This window comes from Somniosus microcephalus, chromosome 9 (assembly GCF_052327205.1).
Source record: "Somniosus microcephalus isolate GS21.2 chromosome 9, FLI_Smic_1.0, whole genome shotgun sequence".
Classification (NCBI taxonomy): Eukaryota; Metazoa; Chordata; class Chondrichthyes; order Squaliformes; family Somniosidae; genus Somniosus; species Somniosus microcephalus.
In genome coordinates, this window is record NC_140995.1 from 159,500,606 (window position 1) to 159,521,153 (window position 20,548).

At 49.7% G+C, this 20,548-nt stretch overlaps 1 protein-coding gene across 1 annotated transcript in view; it reads left to right on the plus strand.

Moving 5' to 3' along the window:
* The window catches only part of LOC147112795 (uncharacterized), a 65,456-nt gene that overhangs the window by 20,307 nt on the left and 24,601 nt on the right, over positions 1 to 20,548 (plus strand). Inside the window, exon 2 of the mRNA XM_085998223.1 lies at positions 13,372 to 13,455. Coding sequence (XP_085854349.1) covers positions 13,372 to 13,455 — 84 coding nt within the window. The remainder of the gene's footprint in view (positions 1 to 13,371; positions 13,456 to 20,548) is intronic.

Here is a 20,548-nt window from a genome sequence, read left to right on the forward strand (position 1 = left end):
TGGTGGTGGACCATTAAACAAATAACGGGAAGAGGAGGCTCCAAGAATATCCCCATCCTCAATGATGGTGGAGCCCAGCACGTGAGTGCAAAAGACAAGGCTGAAGCGTCTTCAACCAGCTTCAGCCAGAAGTGCAGAGTGGATGATCCATATCAGCCTACTCCTGAGGTCCCCACCATCACAGAAGCCAGTGTTCAGCCAATTCGATTCACTCCACGTGATATCAAGAAACGGCTGAGCGCACTAGATACAGCAAAGGCTATGGGCCCCGACAACATCCTGGCTATCATGCTGAAGACTTGTGCTCCAGAACTAGCCGCGCCTCTAGTCAAGCTGTTCCAGTACAGCTACAACACTGGCATCTATCCGACAATGTGGAAAACTGCCCAGGTATGTCCTGTCCACAAAAAGCAGGACAAATCCAACCTGGCCAATTACCGCCCCATCAGTCTACTCTCAATCATCAGCAAAGTGATGGAAGGTGTCATTGACAGTGCTATCAAGCGGCACTTACTCATCAATAACCTGCTCACTGATGCCCAGTTTGGGTTCCGCCAAGACGACTCGGCTCCAGACCTCATTACAGCCTTGGTCTAAACATGGACAAAGGAGCTAAATTCCAGAGGTGAGGTGAGAGTGACTGCCCTTGACATCAAGGCAGCATTTGACCGAGTGTGGCATCAAGGAGCCCTAGTAAAACTGAAGTCAATGGGAATCAGGGGGAAAACGCTCCACTGGCTGGAGTCATACCTAGTGATGTAATAAAACTCACTACGCACTTGGTTTGAGTATAAAGCAAGGCTTTAATCAACTTGTTTCAGAACATGGAGGTCTAGTTGTACTTCACTAGTTCCTGTCTTACAAAATGTCCCTGGCAAGCTGGGCCCACGCCCGAGTATTTATACTCCTTGGACGGCGCCACCAGCTGGCTGTCCAGCGTTATTTCATGAGTAGTTTCTTTATGAGGATGAGATTTATGACATTCTTCCTGCCTAAAACTTTGGTAGTCCGACTACTTCATCTTAACGGATTAGGCGGACCACAAATAGCCGCAGTCTTTTAGATCTTTGTTTATGGCTAGAAGGCACATTTCCCCGGACCGTGTCTTGGTCCCTGGGCCGTTTGATCCATACCGGTGGAACGACAGGGCCTGTGTTGCCCTGATCGACCTGAGGGAGGCTGGGGAGATCGTGACTCCAGGTGCGGGTCCCCACAGGCGCAGAGCTGGCTTCATCCTGTTTGATAGCCGGGGATTGACCGGCGTCCTGGCCTTGGGTGGCCATCCCACGAGGAGCACTCGGCTCCCCGAGTGGATCCGGTGGGGCATCCGGCAAATCTCTCTATGTCCCAGGTAGGGCATCATCTTCGGGGGAGCGCAAAGTGTCGGCATCATCACCGTGGGTCCCTCTATCAGTTAGGTCCGTGGAACCGGCTGGACAGGGAGCCAGGTCCCTGAGCGAAACGGTGGACTCGCGGCCATCAGGGTACCGCACGTGCGCGTACGTGGGATTGACGTCCATGAGTTCTACCTCATCGACGAAAGGATCATTTCTAGACGATCGAACGAATCTTCGGAGCAGCACGGGGCCGGGAGCTGCCAACCATGACGGTAGGGACGTCCCGTGGGTGGAGCGACGCTGGAAGCTGAAGAATCGCTCATGAGGTGTGACATTGGTGGACATAGAGAGAAGAGACCTGATGGAATGCAACACATCAGGGAGCATAGTTTCCCACTGCTGGTCTGGTAGGTTGCGTGACCTCAGCACAAGACGAACAGCGTTCCAAATGATAGCATTGTATCTCTCAACCTGTCCCTTACCGATGGGATGGTACGGTGTCGTTTTACTTGTGGCGATTCCCCGTTGGAAGAGATAACTTTTGAGTTCGCTTGACATAAAGGAGGGACCCCAATCAGAGTGGATGAAATTCGCCGTACCGCAAAGGGAAAAGGCATTTGATCACTGTGGAAGTAAGCATATTGGGACAGGGGAAAGCAAAGGGAAAGCGTGAATATTCGTCCACCATAGTAAGTAGATAGGTGTTTCACGTTGAGGAAGGCAATGGCCCTTTAAAGTGAATGCTGAGTCGCTGCATAGGCTGCATAGCGTGTATGAGCGAGCCATCCAATGGACGGAAGAATTGCGGTTTTAATTCCGCACAAATTCGACAGGAGGAGCATGTTCTTTTCACATCTTCCATAGAAAATGGGAGATTTTTAGATTGCACAATGTGCAACATACGGGTAACGCCAGTATGGCATAAGTCAGTATGAAGATCCGCAAGAGTCGAAGTTGACATGGAAGAGCAGAATGCCCGCGTGAGGGTATCCAGGGCCACATTCTCTTTGCTGGGTCGATAATGTATGGTGTATCCAAAGGCAGCCAATTCCATCCTCCAGAGTTGTATTTTGTTATTCTTGATCTTAGTGCGTTTCCGGTTATCCAACATAAAGGCCATGGAGCGCTGATCAGTTATAAGTGTGATATGGCGACGAGCGAGAAAATGACTACATTTACGTACAGCTTCGATGATGGCCGTAGCCTCCTTCTCGATAGGAGGATAATGGAGCTCGCTACCCTGCAAAGTTCTGGACAGAAATGCAACGGGTCGACCACCTTGATTCAAGGTAGCAGAGATCGCCACATCCGATGCATCGCACTCGACCATGAAAGGAAGATTTTCTTCAATGGAATGAAGCGTGGCTTTTTCCAGTTGTCGCTTGAGGAGGTTGAAAGCTGAAATAGCCGTTGCCTCCAATGGAAATGACTTTGCGTGAAGCAGGGGCTGGATCTTGTCGGAGAAGTGGGGTATCCATTTCGCATAATAGGCGAACATGCCGAGTGCCCGACGAAGAGAGCCGAGATTCGTAGGGGGAGGGAACTCCTGAAGCAGACAAAGTCGCTCTGGATCAGGTTTGATGACACTGTTGCCCACCCAGTAGCTGAGGATGTTGACTGATGGTACTGATTTCACAGATTTGGACTCATTTAAGGTTAAGTTGCGACGACGGAGAACGTCAAAAAATTTCGGGAGATTGGCATCATGCTCCTTCTGGTCATGACCAGCAAAGGTGATATTATCCAGATATGGAAAAGTGTCTGTTAAGTTCTCCTGTTTGACTAGGCTATCCATTGCCCGTTGAAAGACAGCCACCCCATTGGTGACCCCAAATGGAAGGCGACAAAACTGGTAAAGCCGACCATTGGCCTCAAAGGCCGTATACTTTTTGTCAGAGCCCTTTAACGGTACTTGATGATATGCGCTCTTTAAATCAAAAGTTGAAAATACCTTGTAGTTGGCAAGGTTATTGATCATGTCATCGATGCATGGTAGTGGGTAGGCATCCAGGTCGGTATACTGGTTAATAGTTTGCGAGTAATCGATGCAAAGATGTTTCTTGTGTTGCTTCAGAGGATTTTTAACAACGACGACTTGAGCCCGCCAGGAAGATGAACATGGCTCAATGATACCATCAGCTAGAAGGCGAGAGATTTCTGCCTCAATAAAGGATCGATCATCTTGGCTGAAACATCGTGATTTAGTGACTATGGGCTTACATCGGGGGGAAAGATTGGCAAACAAAGAGGGCTCGTAGAGCGAAGCCGCCGAAAGCGCACAAAACGTTACTTTGGAAATAGTAAGCTCCGGCTTTGACTCTCCAAACTCGGAAGTGAGTCTTTTGTGTTGTTTCTGGAAATCCTGTCCCAGGAGCACATCACTGCATAGGTTTTTGAGCACCCCGAGCCGGGTAGAGAAATAAGTGCGGCCATTGAGAATAAGGTCGACAAGACAAAAGCCAGAAGAATTGGTGGTCAGTGTCGTCAGAGCCATTGCAATTTCCCTGTCCGAGGGGTAAATACGCAGTTTTAACTTACTGACAGCCCGCTCACTAATGAAGCTGTCAGAGCTGCATGAGTCGATTAGTGCGCTCAAAATGTGTCCATTTACCGAAATCTTTGTGGCTGCATGGGACAGACTTTGGGGGGAAACAGCTGTGATGGGAGGAGGGGCAGTTTTACCCTTGACAGCTGTAAACTTAGTAGTGGTTCTTGGGGGAGGAGCAGTTTCATAGATAGCAGCTGTAACCTTAGTAGTGGCTCTTCGGGGAGGAGCAGTTTTATAGGTAGTAGCTGCAAAACTAACAGGAGCACTTGACCTGTATACCTTAGAAAGGGGGCCTTTCTTACTAACAGCGGCTGTTGACTGGCATACCTTCGAAAAGTGACCTTTCTTGCTGCAATGATTGCAGGTCATGTTACGAGCAGGACAAAATTTCCTATAATGGAACGCACCTCCACAGAAGAAACACTTCCTTCCAGATTGCCAAGATGCCGCTAGGGTGGGGTCATCATCAGTGAAGGTTTCTAGGGTAGGGTTGTCATTAGCCAGGTTGGAGTCATCATCCATGAGGGCTTCCGCCCGAGGCCTATGGAAGGAGTCACTAAAAGTGACAGCAGCAGCCCGTGCACGTGGTGAAAGATAGGTATCTGCATTCCTCTTTGCTAAGTCCAGAGACTATGCCTGGTCATAGGCAGCCTGTAACTTGAGGGTTTTATTCTCCAACAGACGCTGACATATGAAGGGAGACGCAATCCCATTAATAAAGGAATCACGAATTAACTCCTCCTGGTACTGCTCAGCTGTAACAGCTTTAAGATTACAATCCTTGCTGAGCCTGCGAAGTTTCTGAAGGAATTCGTCAAGTGATTCTCCGGGTTGTTGTCGAGTTGTTGCCAGTAGATGCCGAGCAAAGATTTCGGGACTTGACATATAGCTGCTGTAGTATTTGGATAGCGGCATCATAGTCTACACAGTCTTCAATATAATCAAACACATGAGGGGATACATAATTAGCAAGCATTCGTAACTTATTTGGAACATTCTCACCACACTCCTCAAGGAAGTTGCTAAAGGTACGATACCAGTGTTTCCATACCTTAGCAGATGTAAATGATTTCGGGTCCAGGTCGAGATGGGCAGGTCTGAGTAGTTTCTCCATGATGGATCAATTACTTGTCTGAGTTCCCTTTTACGGTTCGAGTCGTAGCTAGCTGTTTCCCAAATTCACCCAAAGCGTGGGGTCAATATCAATTTGATTAAATTGACGTAATAAAACTCACTACGCACTTGGTTTGAGCATAAAGCAAGGCTTTAATCAACTTGTTTCAGAACATGGAGGGCTAGTTGTACTTCACTAGTTTCTGTCTTACAAAATGTCCCTGGTAAGCTGGGCCCACGCCCGAGTATTTATACTCCTTTGGACAGCGCCACCAGCTGGCCGTCCAGCGTTATTTCATGAGTAGTTTCTTTATGAGCATGAGATTTATGACACCTAGCACAAAGGAAGATGGTTGTGGTGGTTGAAGGTCAATCATCACAGCCCCAGGACATGGCTGCAGGAGTTCCTCAAGGCAGTGTCCTAGGCCCAGCCATCTTCAGTTGCTTCATCAATGACCTTCCCTCCAACATAAGGTCAGAAATGGGGATGTTCACTGATGACTGCACAGTGTTCAGCACCATTCACAACTCCACAGATAATGAAGCAGTCCATGCCCGCATGCAACAAGACCTGGATGATGTTCAGGCTCAGGCTGATAAGTGGCAGGTAACATTCGCGCCACAGAAGTGCCGGGCAATGACTATCTCCAACAAACGAGAGTCTAACCACCTCCCCTTGACATTCAATGGCATTACCATCACCGAATCCCCCACCATCAACATCCTGGGGGTTACCATTAACCAGAAACTTAACTGGACCAACCACATAAATACTGTGGCAACAAGAACAGGTCAGAGGCTAGGTATTCTGCGGTGAGTGTCTCACCTCCTGACTCCCCAAAGCCTTTCTACCATCCACAAGGCACAAGTCAGGAGTGTGATGGAATACTCTCCACTTGCGTGGATGAGTGCAGCCCCAACAGCACTCAAGAAGCTCGACACCATCAAGGAAAAAGCAGCCCACTTGATTGGCACCCCATCCACCACCTTAAACATTCACTCCCTCCACCAGCGGCGTACCGTGGCTGCAGTGTGTACCATCTACAAGATGCACTGCAGCAACTCGCCAAGACTTCTTCGGCAGCACCTCCCAAACCCGCAACCTCTTCCACCTAGAAGGACAAGGGCAGCAGGCACATGGGAACACCACCATCTCCAAGTTCCCCTTCAAGTCACACATCATCCTGACTTAGAAGTATATCGCCGATCCTTCATCGTCGCTGGGTCAAAATCCTGGAACTCCCTACCTAACAGCACTGTGGGAGTGCCATCACCACATGGACTGCAGCAGTTCAAGAAGGCGGCTCACCACCACCTTCTCAAGGGCAACTAGGGATGGGCAATAAATGCTGGCATTGCGAGCGATGCCCAGATCCCATAAACAAATTTTAAAAAAGGAGCTATGGTGGAGGGAAACGTATACTGCGGGTGTCAGCTTGCCGGTAGGCAAGGTCACCTACTAGTTCTGCTGCAGATGACTCAGATGAGGACTTCGATGGGCCAGTTTATAGAAGAAGGCTGATGGGTGTACATAACCAATTGCTTGGTGCATTGGAAATCCAGCGCACAATGTCAAAGAAAGAAAGACTTGCATTTATATAGAGCCTTTCACGACCACCGGGCATCTCAAAGCGCTTTACAGCCAACAAAGTACTTTTTAGAGTGTAGTCACTGTTGTAATGTGGGAAACGCAGCAGCCAATTTGCGCACAGCAAGCTTCCACAAACAGCAATGTGATAATGACCAGATCATCTGTTTTTGTTATGTTGAGTGAGGACTAAATATTGGCCAGGACACCGGGGATAACTCCCCTGCTCTTCTTTGAAATAGTGTCATGAGATCTTTTAGAACATAAGAGCATATGAAATAAGAGCAGGAGTCGGCCATTTGGCCCTTCGAGCCTGCTCTGCCATTCAATAAGATCATGGCTGATCTTCTACCTCATCTCCACTTTCCTGCTATATCCGCATATCCCTTGATTCCCTTAATATTACATCCAGCTGAGAGAGCAGACGGGGCCTCGCTTTAACGTCTCATCCAAAAGACGGCACCTCCGACAGTGCAGCACTCCCTCAGCACTGCACTGGAGCGTCAGCCTACATTTATGTGCTCAAGTCCCTGGAGCGGGACTTGAACTCTCAACCTTCTGACTCAGAGGTGAGTGTGCTGTCTACTGAGTCACAGCTGACACTATCAAGGAGCATGGAGTAGTCCAGCTCCAACTTGGCGCAGAGTTTGGAGCCCATCCTTTCCAATCGTCATTGATGGCTGATATCACAGCTTCCATTGCAGCACAAACAGCTTCCATCACAGGTCTGAGAGGTGCAGTGGAATCGCAGACTGCTGCCATTGTGGCTGTGGATACCAGTGCTCAAAGGGGCTTCCAGTGCATCAGAGCAGTCCACCAATATATTCTCCAACAGATCAATAGGATTCCTGAGACGCCGCCTTGCGAGAATGGCAGTGGCTCCATGGAACAGGAACCTGCTGTCCTCTCTCAGGATGACAGCATTCCTGCTCGCACACCTGCCACTCTGCCAGTGCTCTTGCTGTTGCTTGTCAGCCAGCCAGCCCAGACTGCTGCAACCCAGGCTGAGATGGTGCAGTCTGAAGCCTGGCCCTCTAGGCCCAGAGCTGCTCAAGGTCACACGCCAAGGGCACCTGTAGTCTCCTTAATTGAAGGTCAGCAGCCTTCCACCACCCATGCTGCAGCCACTGGGAAGTACCTTGTAGGAGCACCAGAATAGGCAAAGGCACACAGAAGTCAGACACTAAGGGAATGCACAAGGGTGATTACTTTCATTTTGTATGCATTATTTATGAGTGAATTTATAAAACTGGATTTGAATGTAAATTTTCCGGTGGTTTTTATTTTTGTGTTGTCAGAAAGAGGATGATGTAATGGTCCATGATAGAGGAAAGGTAAGGAGCATGGGACGTTGGTGAATGGGGATGTGTGATGGAGGTTACTCGTATTGCTCATGAATAACCTGATCACATAGAGTCCAGGCAAAAAGGGGCTATCTACGTTGTAGCTTCCCTTCTTCTTCCTATTCCTCCACTTCCTGTTGCACTTCCTCCTCCTCCTCCTCGTGCTTCTGCTCCTCAGCTTCTCGCCTAATTATGTTATGGTGCAGCTGTACAAAACCCTGGTCAGACCACACCTGGAGTACTGTGAGCAGTTCTGGGCTCCACACCTTAGGAAGGATATATTGACCTTGGAGGGAGTGCAGCGTAGGTTTACCAGGATGATACCTGGACTCCAAGGGTTAGGTTATGAGGAGAGATTACACAAATTAGGGTTGTATTCCCTGGAATTTAGAAGGTTAATGTAGTGTCCACGTATCAATAACACACAGACTGCAGGAGAACGGTAATAACAGGTGTTTACTGAACAGAGGGTATGCTGGAACTGAAAGTACAGAAGCCTGCTACGGCTTTATATACAGGTGTGGTCACTGCCGGTACTACAGTATAAAAGCAGTTCTCTCTTAAAGGTACATACACAACAATTCCTCCCCTTTTAGATAAACAGTACATAACATTCATTTAACAATTAAATAATAACTAATTACAATTACAATTTTCTCTGTACTATATACATCAACTGAAGTAATCATTTATAAATTCAGTCTTTGAGGAGGCTTCCTGATCCTGTCTGGATAGCACCTTTCTCGAGTATCCTGTTCTTGCAGCGGAGTCGATTCTGGCTCATTGTCATTGGCTGGCTCGTCAGCTTCCAATACCACTGATTCTGAGGTAGACACAATCTGTACTTCAGGTTCATCACCAGGTGCGCATGCTCGTGGTATGGGTTTGACTTGTTCCTGTGACTCTAGAATCTGGTCAGCATGGCGTCTCATGATGCTCTCTCCAACGTCCACTGTGTACATTAGTGGTCCCTGCTGTGTGCATATCGTTCCTGGCTGCCATTTTTCTGTTCGGTAGTCGCGGGCCAAGACTGGTTGCCCTATCTTGAAGCTCCTGGTTGGCTTCTCATTGATGTGCTGGAATTGCTTATCCTCAACATCTCGTCTTATGTTTGGTTTGAGCAAATCCAGGTGACATCTTACCCTTCGGTTAAAGAACATTATGGCTGGAGCTTGGTTGGTGACTGCATGTGTCGCATTCCGGTAAGCAAACAAGAAATTATCCACCTTGTGTTGTAGTGGTATGTCGTCATTATACATCGCCTTTATTGCTTTTTTAAAGGTCTGAACAAACCTCTCAGCCAATCCATTTGTGGCTGGATGATATGGGGCAGATGTGTAATGTTTTACCCCATTATTCCTCAAAAATCTCCGGAAATCCTCAGACACAAACTGTGGTCCATTGTCGGAGCAAATCTGTTCTGGCAAGCCATTCCTGGCGAAGATGGTCCGTAGGACTGCAATAGTTTTCTCCGTGGTGGTGGAGGACATTTTGATGACCTCTGGCCATTTCGAATGTGCATCCACGGCGATTAAAAACATTGAGTCCATAAATGGACCAGCAAAATCAATGTGTACCCGTTGCCATGGAGATGAGTTCCACTCCCATGGGTGTAGCGGGGCCTGTGGTAGAGCGTTTTGGACTTTCTGGCATCCTGTGCATCTCTTGGTCATATCCTCGATTTCTTTATCCATTCCCGGCCACCACACAAACGCCCTGGCTAGGCTCTTCATTTTTACCCCTCCCAGATGACCCTCATGAAGCTCATTGAGCATTCTATCTCTCAACTTGGGTGGAATTACCACTCGGGATCCACACATCAAGGTCCCCCGGCACACTGACAGTTGTTCTCTCCTTGGCGAGAATGCTGGCAACAGTGAGTCGCCATGTGCTGGCCATCCCTTCACCGTCAAATCATAGACCCGAGAGAGTATCGGGTCATTTCGGGTTTCCTTCTCTATACTTGAGTTTGTAATAGATAGACATTCGACTATGGTCGAATGGAATATCTCAACAGGGTCCACGGCAGGTGCTTCCTCCACCGTAGGCAACGGTAGGCGCGACAGCCCATCAGCATTCCCTTGTACTCTATGTCGTATTGATGTGCCCCTAGAAAAAGGGACCATCTTTGCAGCCGTTGCGCCGTCATCACCGGAACGCTCTTCTTTGGGTTAAAAATGGAGACAAGAGGCTGATGATCAGTCAGTAGGGTGAATTTCTGCCTGTGCAGATAGTGATTGAACTTCTTCACCCCCCACACCAGGCTGAGGGCCTCCCTGTCAATCTGGGCGTAGTTACGCTCAGGTGAGGTTAACGAGCGCGACGCAAAGGCTATTGGCCTCTCTGAACCGTCAAGGAATTTGTGTGACAGCACCGCTCCAATGCCGTAGGGAGACGCATCACATGCCAACTGAATCGGTAGTGTTGGATTGTAGTGGGCCAATACTTCTTTTGAAGTGATTAGGCATTTACATTTCTGAAAGGCACGCTTACACTCATCACTCCATTTCCATGCTACTCCAGTTTGCAGCAGGGCATTCAGTGGGTGCAGAATTGTAGATAAATTTGGCAAGAACTTATGGTAGTAGTTCACCAACCCGAGGAACGACCTCAGTTGTGACACATTTTCCGGTGCTGGAGCCTTGACTACTGCCTCAATCTTGTCTGGGGACTTATGTAACCCCTCCTCATCAATCATGTGGCCACAATACGAGATTTGTTTCCTGAAAAACTCGCATTTGGGGCGGTTGGCTCGTAGCCCATATTCTTGTAATCTAGTGAGCACCTGCTCCAGGTTGGCAAGGTGTTCACTGTCATTTTCGCCTGTAACCAGGATGTCGCCCAAATAACACTGGGTCCCCGGGATCCCTTGCAGGACTTGTTCCATCGCCCTCTGCCAAATAGCCGGAGCTGATGCTACCCCGAATACCAGTCGGTTGTACTGGTAAAGACCTTTGTGAGTGTTTATACGTGAGGTATTTTCTAGATGCTTTTTCTACCTCCATTTGTAGATATGCTTGGGCCAGATCAATCTTCGTAAAGCGTTTCCCTCCAGATAGTGAGGTAAAAATATCTTCTATCCGTGGAAGTGGATATTGTACTGTGTGCAGGACTGGGTTCACAGTTACCTTAAAGCCCCCACAGATGCGAACCTTCTTCGGCTCCCCAGGCGTGCTGCTCAATGATTTCTTCATTACAGGAACGATGGGTGTGGCCCACTCACTCCAGTCCACCTTGGACAGCACACCCGAACACTCCAGACTCTCCAGCTCTGCTTCGACGGCTGGGCGGATTGCGTACGGTACCGGTCTGGCCTTAAAAATTTTGGGTTTGCGTTATCTTCGATTTTTATCGTTGCTGTTACTCCTTTTAGAGTCCCAAGTCCTTGTTGGAACACCTCTTTCGCGTCAGTTAAAATTTTTGACAGTCGTCCAGGTTTGACATCGTCATCCTTTTTGTCAGCCACAGTTAGCGCCTGAATGGAATGCCAATCCAATTGTATTTTTCGGATCCATTCACGTCCCAATAATGGTGGTCCTCCATCTTGTAGTATATATAGATACAGTTTCTGTGTTTCCTTGCCGTTGTATTTAACGGGCACCCTTATTTTTCCTCTGGGGTAGACTTTTTGCCCCGTATATGTCTTCAATACAATGGACGTGTCCTTCAAGGGTATGTGTGAGAATAGCCGCTCATAGTCTCGTCGATTCATGACAGTTAGGGCTGATCCTGTGTCCAATTCCATCTTTACTTGGGACCCTGCTATCATGAGGGTGACCCAAATGGTTCGGTGATCCTCCTTTGCGATCACATTGTGTAACTTTAGACAACTTAGTCTCCTGCTCCCGGAGTCATTATCACTCTCCTGATCTTCTGAACTACTGTCCGTCATTTTTTTTACTTTCTTGTACTTTTCCTTAGTAGTTCTTTTAGTGTTGGTTTTCTTTCCCGACCTGCAGACTCTTGCTATGTGTCCCACTTTTCCACATTGCCTGCATACTTTGTCCTTAAACCAGCAGTCCTTCTGGTCATGGGTTGTTCTGCCGCAGCGATAGCACTTTTCTGCTGCATATGCCATTTTGTTGGTGCTATATTCTTGCGGTTTCTGTTGTATTTCCACAGCTCCCCGTGCTGCTGCTTCGTAGGATACTGCCATGCTGAAAGCCTTTTCTAGCGTCAGGTCCTTTTCCGAAAGTAGTCGTTTCTGGGTTCCTTCACTCTGGAGCCCGCAGACAAACTTATCCCTTAAGGTATCTGCCAGTCCTGCTCCGAACTGGCAGTGCTTCGATAACTTGCGTAGTTCCGTAAGATAGTCAGCATTACTCTCATCTTTGTGCTGGTTTCTTTTATGGAACTTGAATCTTTCTGCTATCAGCAGCAGTGTAGGGTTTAGATGTTCCTGTAAGATATTGACAATCTCTTCAAAGCTTTTCTCCATTGGTTTAGCTGGGGTAATTAAATTCCGCAATAGGCCATACGTTCTCGCGCCCATCAAATTTAATAATACCGACGCCTTCTTTCCATCGGCCACCTCATTTGCCTTGCAGTACACTTCAATTCTTTCCACATACGTGGTCCAGTCTTCTATTTCATTGTCGAAAGCAGTGATACTGCCACTCTTCGGCATCTTGGGTGGTTTAAAATGGCGCCTCCCGCGCTTTTCTTTCTTCCCCAATGGATTAAAATGGCGCCTCCCGTGCTTTTCCTTCTTCCCCTTGCTGCCAATGCTGCTCCTAGCGTTCCAAATAGTAATGGCGGCGCCCCGCGGCTTCGGCGCATCTCTCTTTTGTTAGTTAAATTCCTTTGTTTTATTCTTCTTTGACGCTGTCCACTGCGTGTCTCTTTTCCTTCCCCTCGTTTTATTTTCTCTAACGCTGCCTGGCTCTTGAGCACCGACCGCGCCCTGTGTGCTCCACCCTCTCTCTCTCTTTTCCTTCCCGACGACGCTGCACGGCCCCCTTGCAGAGCCGCTCGATCGAGCTCAAGCCCGCCGCAGTCCGGAAGGGTCAGCGCACTACCTGCTACCAGCACGATTTGCTGGAACACCTTGACTGGGGAGACAAGCCCAGCTCTCCACAGCCTCCCCTGTGATTCACTGAACTCCGATGGATCACTGGGCGGTTGCCCGCCGTCGACGCCCGTTGCTCTGACTTCGACCTCCAAGAAGCTTCTTTTCAGGGATGGATCCCCGTGAGGTGATGCAGTACTGCAGGTGAGTTCGAACCTGCTCGTCGCAAGTGTAGTGTCCGCGTATCAATAACACATGGACTGCAGGAGAACGGTAATAACAGGTGTTTACTGAACAGAGGGTATGCTGGAACTGAAAGTACAGAAGCCTGCTACGGCTTTATATACAGGTGTGGTCACTGCCGGTACTGCAGTATAAAAGCAGTTCTCTCTTAAAGGTACATACACAACAGTTAAGGGGTGATCTGATCGAAGTTTTCAGGATATTAAGGGGAACAGATAGGGTAGATAGAGAGAAACTATTTCTGCTGGTTGGGGATCCTATGACAAGGGGGCATAGTCTAAAAGTTAGAGCCAGGCCTTTCAGGAGTGAAATTAGGAAACACTTCTACACACAAAGTGTGGTAGAATTTTGGAACTCTCTTCTGCAAACGGCAATTTATGCTAGATCAATTGTTAATTTTAAATTGGAGATTGATAGCTTTTTGCTAACCAAAGGTATTAAGGGATATGGGCCAAAGGCGGGTATATGGAGTTAAGTCGCAGATCAGCCATGATCTCATTGAATGGCGGAACAGGTTCGAGGGGCTGAATGGCCTACTCCTGTTCCTAGGTTCCTATGTTCATTATCCCAGTCATGTTCAATTCCCAGAGGAAGCCCTACCAGGCCACCCATGTCTGGAAGCAACTTCTTTCAGCACAATATTTTATATGATGAAAAATGTACTGCAAGGCAAGTCACACCAATCCTTGTAGAGTATTCAAACTTTAGTCAAGTATAGGAAACCTCCAAAAGCATGTACAATTGCATCAGTAGCCAGAAGAAACAATCCAGCAACTAACCTGTAAGTATTTCATGATACCTTCAAATAGCGCTGGTGGGGGAGTGGGTGGTCCTTCATTCCGTATGTTGGCTGGAGTGGGGAACTGGAAAATGGCAGTGGTGGCTATAAATTATCGTTGCAAAATTCGCGTCATCATCTGCATGTTGCCAGCGGTCATTAGGCGCATGCGCGCAAACCCCTTTACCTTACATGGCGCTGCATGGTCCACCTTAGCCCACCAGGTGAGGTGGCGCGGCCAGGAAGCGAAATGCGCCATTGGAGCAGTTACGGTGGAGCTGTATCTATTTTTACTTTGAATTCTGCCTAGTTTTAAAAGACCTTTTTAACCTAGAACCGCACCTCGGGCGGGGCAGGGGTGGAGGGGGGTGGGAGGGGTTGATCAGCAATAGGTTCTAACAAATACAACTCTCAATTGATTTCTCTCAGAGTCCACAACACAAGGTATGCAATAACAACAGAAAATGCTGGAAATACTCAGCAGGCCAGGCAGCATCCATGGGGAGAGAAACAGAGTCAACGTTTCAGGTCTGGGACGCAGGTGTTCAAAATGACCTCCAGCCGGCCTGGACTCGTACTTGTTGCTATGGTGATCTATCCTCTGCTGCGTGATCTTTTACAATGTGTCTTTTTAAAAGTCTTTTCCTTCAAACATGTTGAAGCCAATTTAGCATCAGGCTTTCATTTATCAGATGAACTTTCACTACATTGGTAACATAGACTCCTGTTGAGAGGGCCCAGTTGCAACATCCCTGGAGGTAACCACACAATCCAAGTTAGACTGCGGAGTGCAAGATGACACCACACAATCTAGAAGCAGACTCCTCCATACTTGAAACATCTTGGCAGGCCTTCCAATACCTTGCACAACTGCTAATGTGAGGCAAGCAGTTTTCTTTTCATACAATAGCAAAATACTGCGGATGCTGGAAATCTGAAATAACAACAGAAAATGCTGGAAATACTCAGCAGGCCAGGCAGCATCCGTGGAGAGAGAAACAGAGTTAACGTTTCAGGTCTGTGACCTTTCATCACAACAGAGCTGGGAGAGGACCTCGTCCTCCAGCGGACCGTCACCTAGGCTCTCCTGCCACCATTACCTGTTCCTGCTCACTAGCGCTGCGCACTTCACCATGTGCAAACCCCTTGAACTCATTCAGTAGCCCACCCTGAGTGCCAATCTCTGTGCAGGCACTTGGGAGTGATGGAGAGCATGACGGTGCCTCCTCAGAAGGATTCTCCTCCAAAGTGTCTTCTTTTGGAGGCTCTAGATGCTGAGAAGGACCTAGAGGGAACAGAAAAGAGACAGTAGTTAGCATGGCACTGACAGGCTGGATAATAACAAATGACAGGCTTCACAATGTAGCTTCATGTTGTTAAGCTCACTGAATATGTGCTTTTTTGAGTTACATGAAGGGGTATTCATTGGCTGCATGCCTGTATGGGTGGCCAGTTATCAGGGCTCTCTGATGCCGCTTAAAGGCAGCCAACATCTCACAAAAGGTGGGGGGAGGGGGGTTCCCTCTGGCTGCAGAAGGAAGGAAGCACTTGGAAGGAGAAAAGTGGCTGCTAGATCTGCAGATCATGCCCCAGGTTCACTGATGCTACCTTGGAGGCCCTGGTCCAGCAGTGGACATGAGGCGAGGACATCCTCTTCCCCCAGGGTGCACAAAGCACTCCAGGCATCAACTCCATCGCCAGTGGGAAGAGGTGGCAGAGTAAGCAAATGCCAGGTGCTTCGCTCCCAGAAAATGGCTGCAATGCTGGAAAAAGTTCAATGACCTTACCAGAGATGTCAAGGTAAGAATATTGCTCTCTTACTCTCTGCTCACATCTCCACCACCTCCAGTCTCACTTCATACAATACTCCCCCCCACCACTTCCCTTCACTCTCCTACAATCACTGCCTCACACTTCACTACATCTCCTTCTCTTCACACTCACACACTCACCAATGTTGCAATCTTTACTTTCCCACACCTCACACCTGACACACTGCATACTAGCTATTCCTTCATGATATCGGGTGTGCCCCAGGCCCACCCATTCAAACAAATTTCTCATCCATGGCCTCTAATGCTTTCCATCGAACCATCATTGGGCACAAGGGATTGTTTCATGTAAGAATGGTACCGTAAAATTGCCAAAACTAGTATGCAATGGAGAAATTATAAGTACTCACTTAATCTACATCACTTTGCAACTTCTTGCTCCCATCTGCACTACTTATTGCCCCTCCTAACTTAGTGTCATCTGAAAACTTGGATATACAACTCTCTATTCCTTCATCCAAGACATTAATAAATATGGTGAAAAGTTGAGGCCCAAGAACAGATCCCTGGGGAACACCACTTATCACATCTTGGCAATCAGAGGCCCTACCCTTTATCCCCACTTTCTGTCTCCGACCTCCCAACCAATTTCCAACCCAAGTTAAAAGCCTACCTCCAATTCCGTGCGCTCTCATTTTTGCTAATAATCTCCCAGTGAAGGGCTTGTGGAAATGGCACAAGAGATCAAGGAAACTGGCGTAACATTAAAACAGGCATAAGTGACTTATGCCCGAATTTCCTTAATCTTTTGGACTCAAGATCGCTGTTCTTATGCTGCGGTTTGTGCTTAATTTTCCAGGAAGTTTGGGACCTACATACTGCTCTTGCTCTGTTTTACTTCTTGTGGCTTGTGTGCGGGAGATGATGGGCACTTCTGGTCGTATTGTTGGTATCCGTAACTCCACCCCCTTGAGTGCCTGTTCATTACCAAATCGGTCAAAATAGGAAAGGATAAAGGATTACAGAAGCATATTTAATACGGCTTACGGTCAGAGAAAATGAAACTACTGTCCACCTAAAAGGGAAAAAATACTGTCATTGCATTGGATATGAAGGCCAAATTAATCGCCATGATGAGAATAATAATGACAAAATAATGAGAAACAGAAACTGAACCACGCAAGATTTTTGGATTCACTATTAAACTGGGATTAACCAATTCATAGAATCATACAGCACAGAAGGAGGCCATTTGTCCCATCGTGCCTGTGCCGGCTCTTTGGTAGAGCTATCTAATTAGCCCCACTCCCCTGCACTTTCCGCATAGCCCCGTAAATTTTTTCCCTTCAATTATTTATCCCATTCTCTATTGAATGTAACTATACAATCTGCTTTCACCACCCTTTCAGACAGTGTATTCCACATCACAACTTGCTGTGTAAAAACATATTTCCTCATGTCGCCTTTGGTTCTTTTGCCAATCACCTTAAATCTCTGTCCTCTGGTTACCGACCCTCCTGCCACTGGAAACAGTTTCTCCTTATTTACTCTATCAAAACCATTCATGATTTTGATTATCAAATCTCCTTTTAACTTTCTCTGTCCTAAGGAGAACAACCCCAGCTTCTCCCCTCCCTCCACATAACTGAGGGCCCTCATCCCTGGTACCATTCTAGTAAAGCTCTTCTGCACCCTCTCCAAGGCCTTGACATCCTTCCTAAAATGTGGTGCCCAGAATTGAACACAATACTCAAGCTGACACCTAACCAGTGATTTGTAAAAGATTAGTACAGGTAGACTATCCTTTATCCGAAAACCTCGGGACCAGCCGTGTTTCGGTTTTCGGAGAATTTCGGATTTCGGAAGGTGGGTCGGCAGGGGTCCGCGGGGGGGTCGGCGGGGGGTCATGCGCACGACCCCCCGCCGACCCCCCCCACAGACCCCCGCTGACCCCCGCCGGCCCCGACCCCCCCGCGGACCCCCGCCGGCCCCGACCCCTGCCGACCCCCCCGCGGACCCCCGCTGGCCCCGACCCCCCCATGGACCCCCGCCGGCCCCGACCCCCGCCGACCCCCCCGCGGACCCCCGCCGGACCCGACCCCCGCCGACCCCCCCCACGGACCCCCGCCGAACCCCCCGCGGACCCCCGCCGGCCCCGACCCCCGCCGACCCCCCTGCCGACCCCCCCGCGGACCCCCGCCGGCCCCGACCCCCGCCGACCCCCCCACGGACCCCCGCCGGCCCCAACCCCCGCCGACCCCCCCTGCCGACCCCCCCGTGGGCCCCCGCCGGCGCCGACCCCCCCGCGGACCCCCGCCGACCCCGACCCCCGCCGACTTACGGTCGGGGTCGGCGGGGGTCCGCGGGGGGGTCCGCGGGGGTCGGGGCCGGCGGGGGTCCGCGGGGGGGTCGGCGGGGGGTCGTGCGCATGACTTACACTGACGCTCAGCGTAAGTCGGCGGGGGTCGGGGTCGGCGGGGGTCCGCGGGGGGGTCGGCGGGGTTCAGGGCCGGCGGGGGTCCGCGGGGGGGCCGGCGGGGGTCGGGGCCGGCGGGGGTCTGCGGGGGGGTCGGTGTGGGGTCGTGCGCACGACTTACGCTGACGCTCAGCGTAAGTCGGCGGGGGTCGGGGTCGGCGGGGGTCCGCGGGGGGGTCGGCGGGGGTCGGGGCCGGCGGGGGTCGGCGGGGGGGTCGGCGGGGGTCGGGGCCGGCGGGGGTCCGCGGGGGGTCGTGCGCACGACTTACGCTGGACTTACGCTGACCGAAAAAACCTTCGGTTTTTAGAGGGTTTCGGTTTTCGGAAGTCCGGATAAAGGGTAGTCTACCTGTATAACTTCCTTGCTTTTGTACACTCTGCCTCTATTAATAAAGCCAAGGATCCCATATGCTTTTTTAACAGCCTTCTCAACTCGTTGCCACCGTCAAAGATTTGTGTGTATACACCCCCAGGTCTCTCTGTTCTTACACCCACCTTAAAATTGTACCATTTGCTTCATATTGGCTCTCCTCATTCTTCCTTCCAAAATGTATAACTTCACAATTCTCTGTGTTAAATTTCATCTGCCACGTGTCTGCCCATTTCACCAGTCTGTCTATGTCCTTCTGAAGTCTGTTACTATCCTCCTCATTTCCGAGTTTCGTATAATCTGCAAACGTTGAAATTATACACTGTATCCCCAAGTCCAGGTCATTAATATATATCAAAAAGAGCAGTCATCCTAATACCGACCCCTGGGGAACACCATTGTATACTGCCCTCCAGTCTGAAAAACAACCGTTCACCACTACTCTCTGCTTTCTATCCCTTAGCCAATTTTGTATCCACGCTGCTGATGCACTATCAATTGCTACAAAAGACTGGAGATTGAGAAAGTAATAAACAGGCTTTTATTACCAAAGAACAGAGCATGCCTCTTGTGGTTGCCTGGTATCCAAAAGGGCCGGGGGCTGCCGAGCAGCGACCTTTATACCCAGCCATGAGGGTGGAGCCAGGGGCGGAGTCAGCTGAGGCATGCACAGACAAGTACAACAATATGCAAGAGTGAACAACAGTACTAACAGTGAACAACAGTACTAACAACAGTGGTGAACAACAATACTAACAACAGTGGTTTACCACATTCACCCCTTGTTTAGAATTGAGTCCGGCGGGGTGAAGTGCACTAAAAATTCGTGTACTGAAGTCTATCAGGAGGCCTTGTAAGCCGTCCTGAGCGTCGCAGCAGCGGCGGTGATGGTGCAGCATCCAACGTTGAACCCGGTGTCTCGTTCAGAGGAGGAGTAGCAGGTGGCGGACCCTGGGGCTGCTGCATGCCGTCTACAGGGGTCAGAGCATGGGTAATGGGAGGTAGCGATGGTGGTCTCTCAGAGGCACCCGAAGGTGCGAGGTCTCATGCGGGGACTGTGTCCTGGGGGTAGGCAGGAGTAGCGGTGGGTGGCGAAGAGGGTGTTTCAGGAGCACCCGCAGGTGCGAGGTCTCGAATGGAGACTGTGTCCTCCCGCCCGTCCGGGTACACCACGTAAGCATACTGCGGGTTGGCGTGGAGGAGGCTCACCCTCTCGACCAGGGGGTCCGCCTTATGGGTCCTCACGTGCTTCCGCAGTAGGACGGGGCCTGGAGAAGTCAGCCATGTTGGTAGCGAAATCCCCAACGTGGACTTCCTGGGGAAGGAGAACATTCTCTTGTGAGGAGTGGCATTGGTGGGTGTACAGAGCAGCGACCGAATGGAATGGAGCGCCGCAGGGAGGACCTCCTGCCAGCGGGAGGTCGGATGGCCCTTAGATTTTAAGTTTAAAAGGACTGCCTTCCAGACTGTCGCATTCTCCCTTTCCACCTGGCCGTTACCCCGGGGGTTATAGCTGGTGGTCCTGCTTGTAGCAATGCCTCTCGCGAGCAGGTACTGCCGAAGTTCGTCGCTCATAAAAGATGAGCCCCTGTCGCTATGGATATAGCTAGGGAAACCGAACAATGCGAAGAGGTCATTCAGACATTTAATGACCGTGGTACTGGTCATGTCCGAGCAAGGGATGGCAAACGGGAAACGGGAGTACTCATCAATTATATTGAGGAAGTACACATTGCGGTCAGAGGAGGGGAGGGGCCCTTTAAAATCGATGCTCAGCCGCTCGAAGGGGCGCGTGGCTTTGATCAGGCTCGCTCTGTCTGGCCTATAAAAATGCGGCTTGCACTCGGCACAGATCTGGCAGTTCCTGGTCATGGTCCTGACCTCCTCGATGGAGTAGGGCAGGTTACGGGATTTGATAAAATGGAAGAACCTGGTGACCCCCGGGTGGCAGAGGTCATTGTGGAGGGTCTGT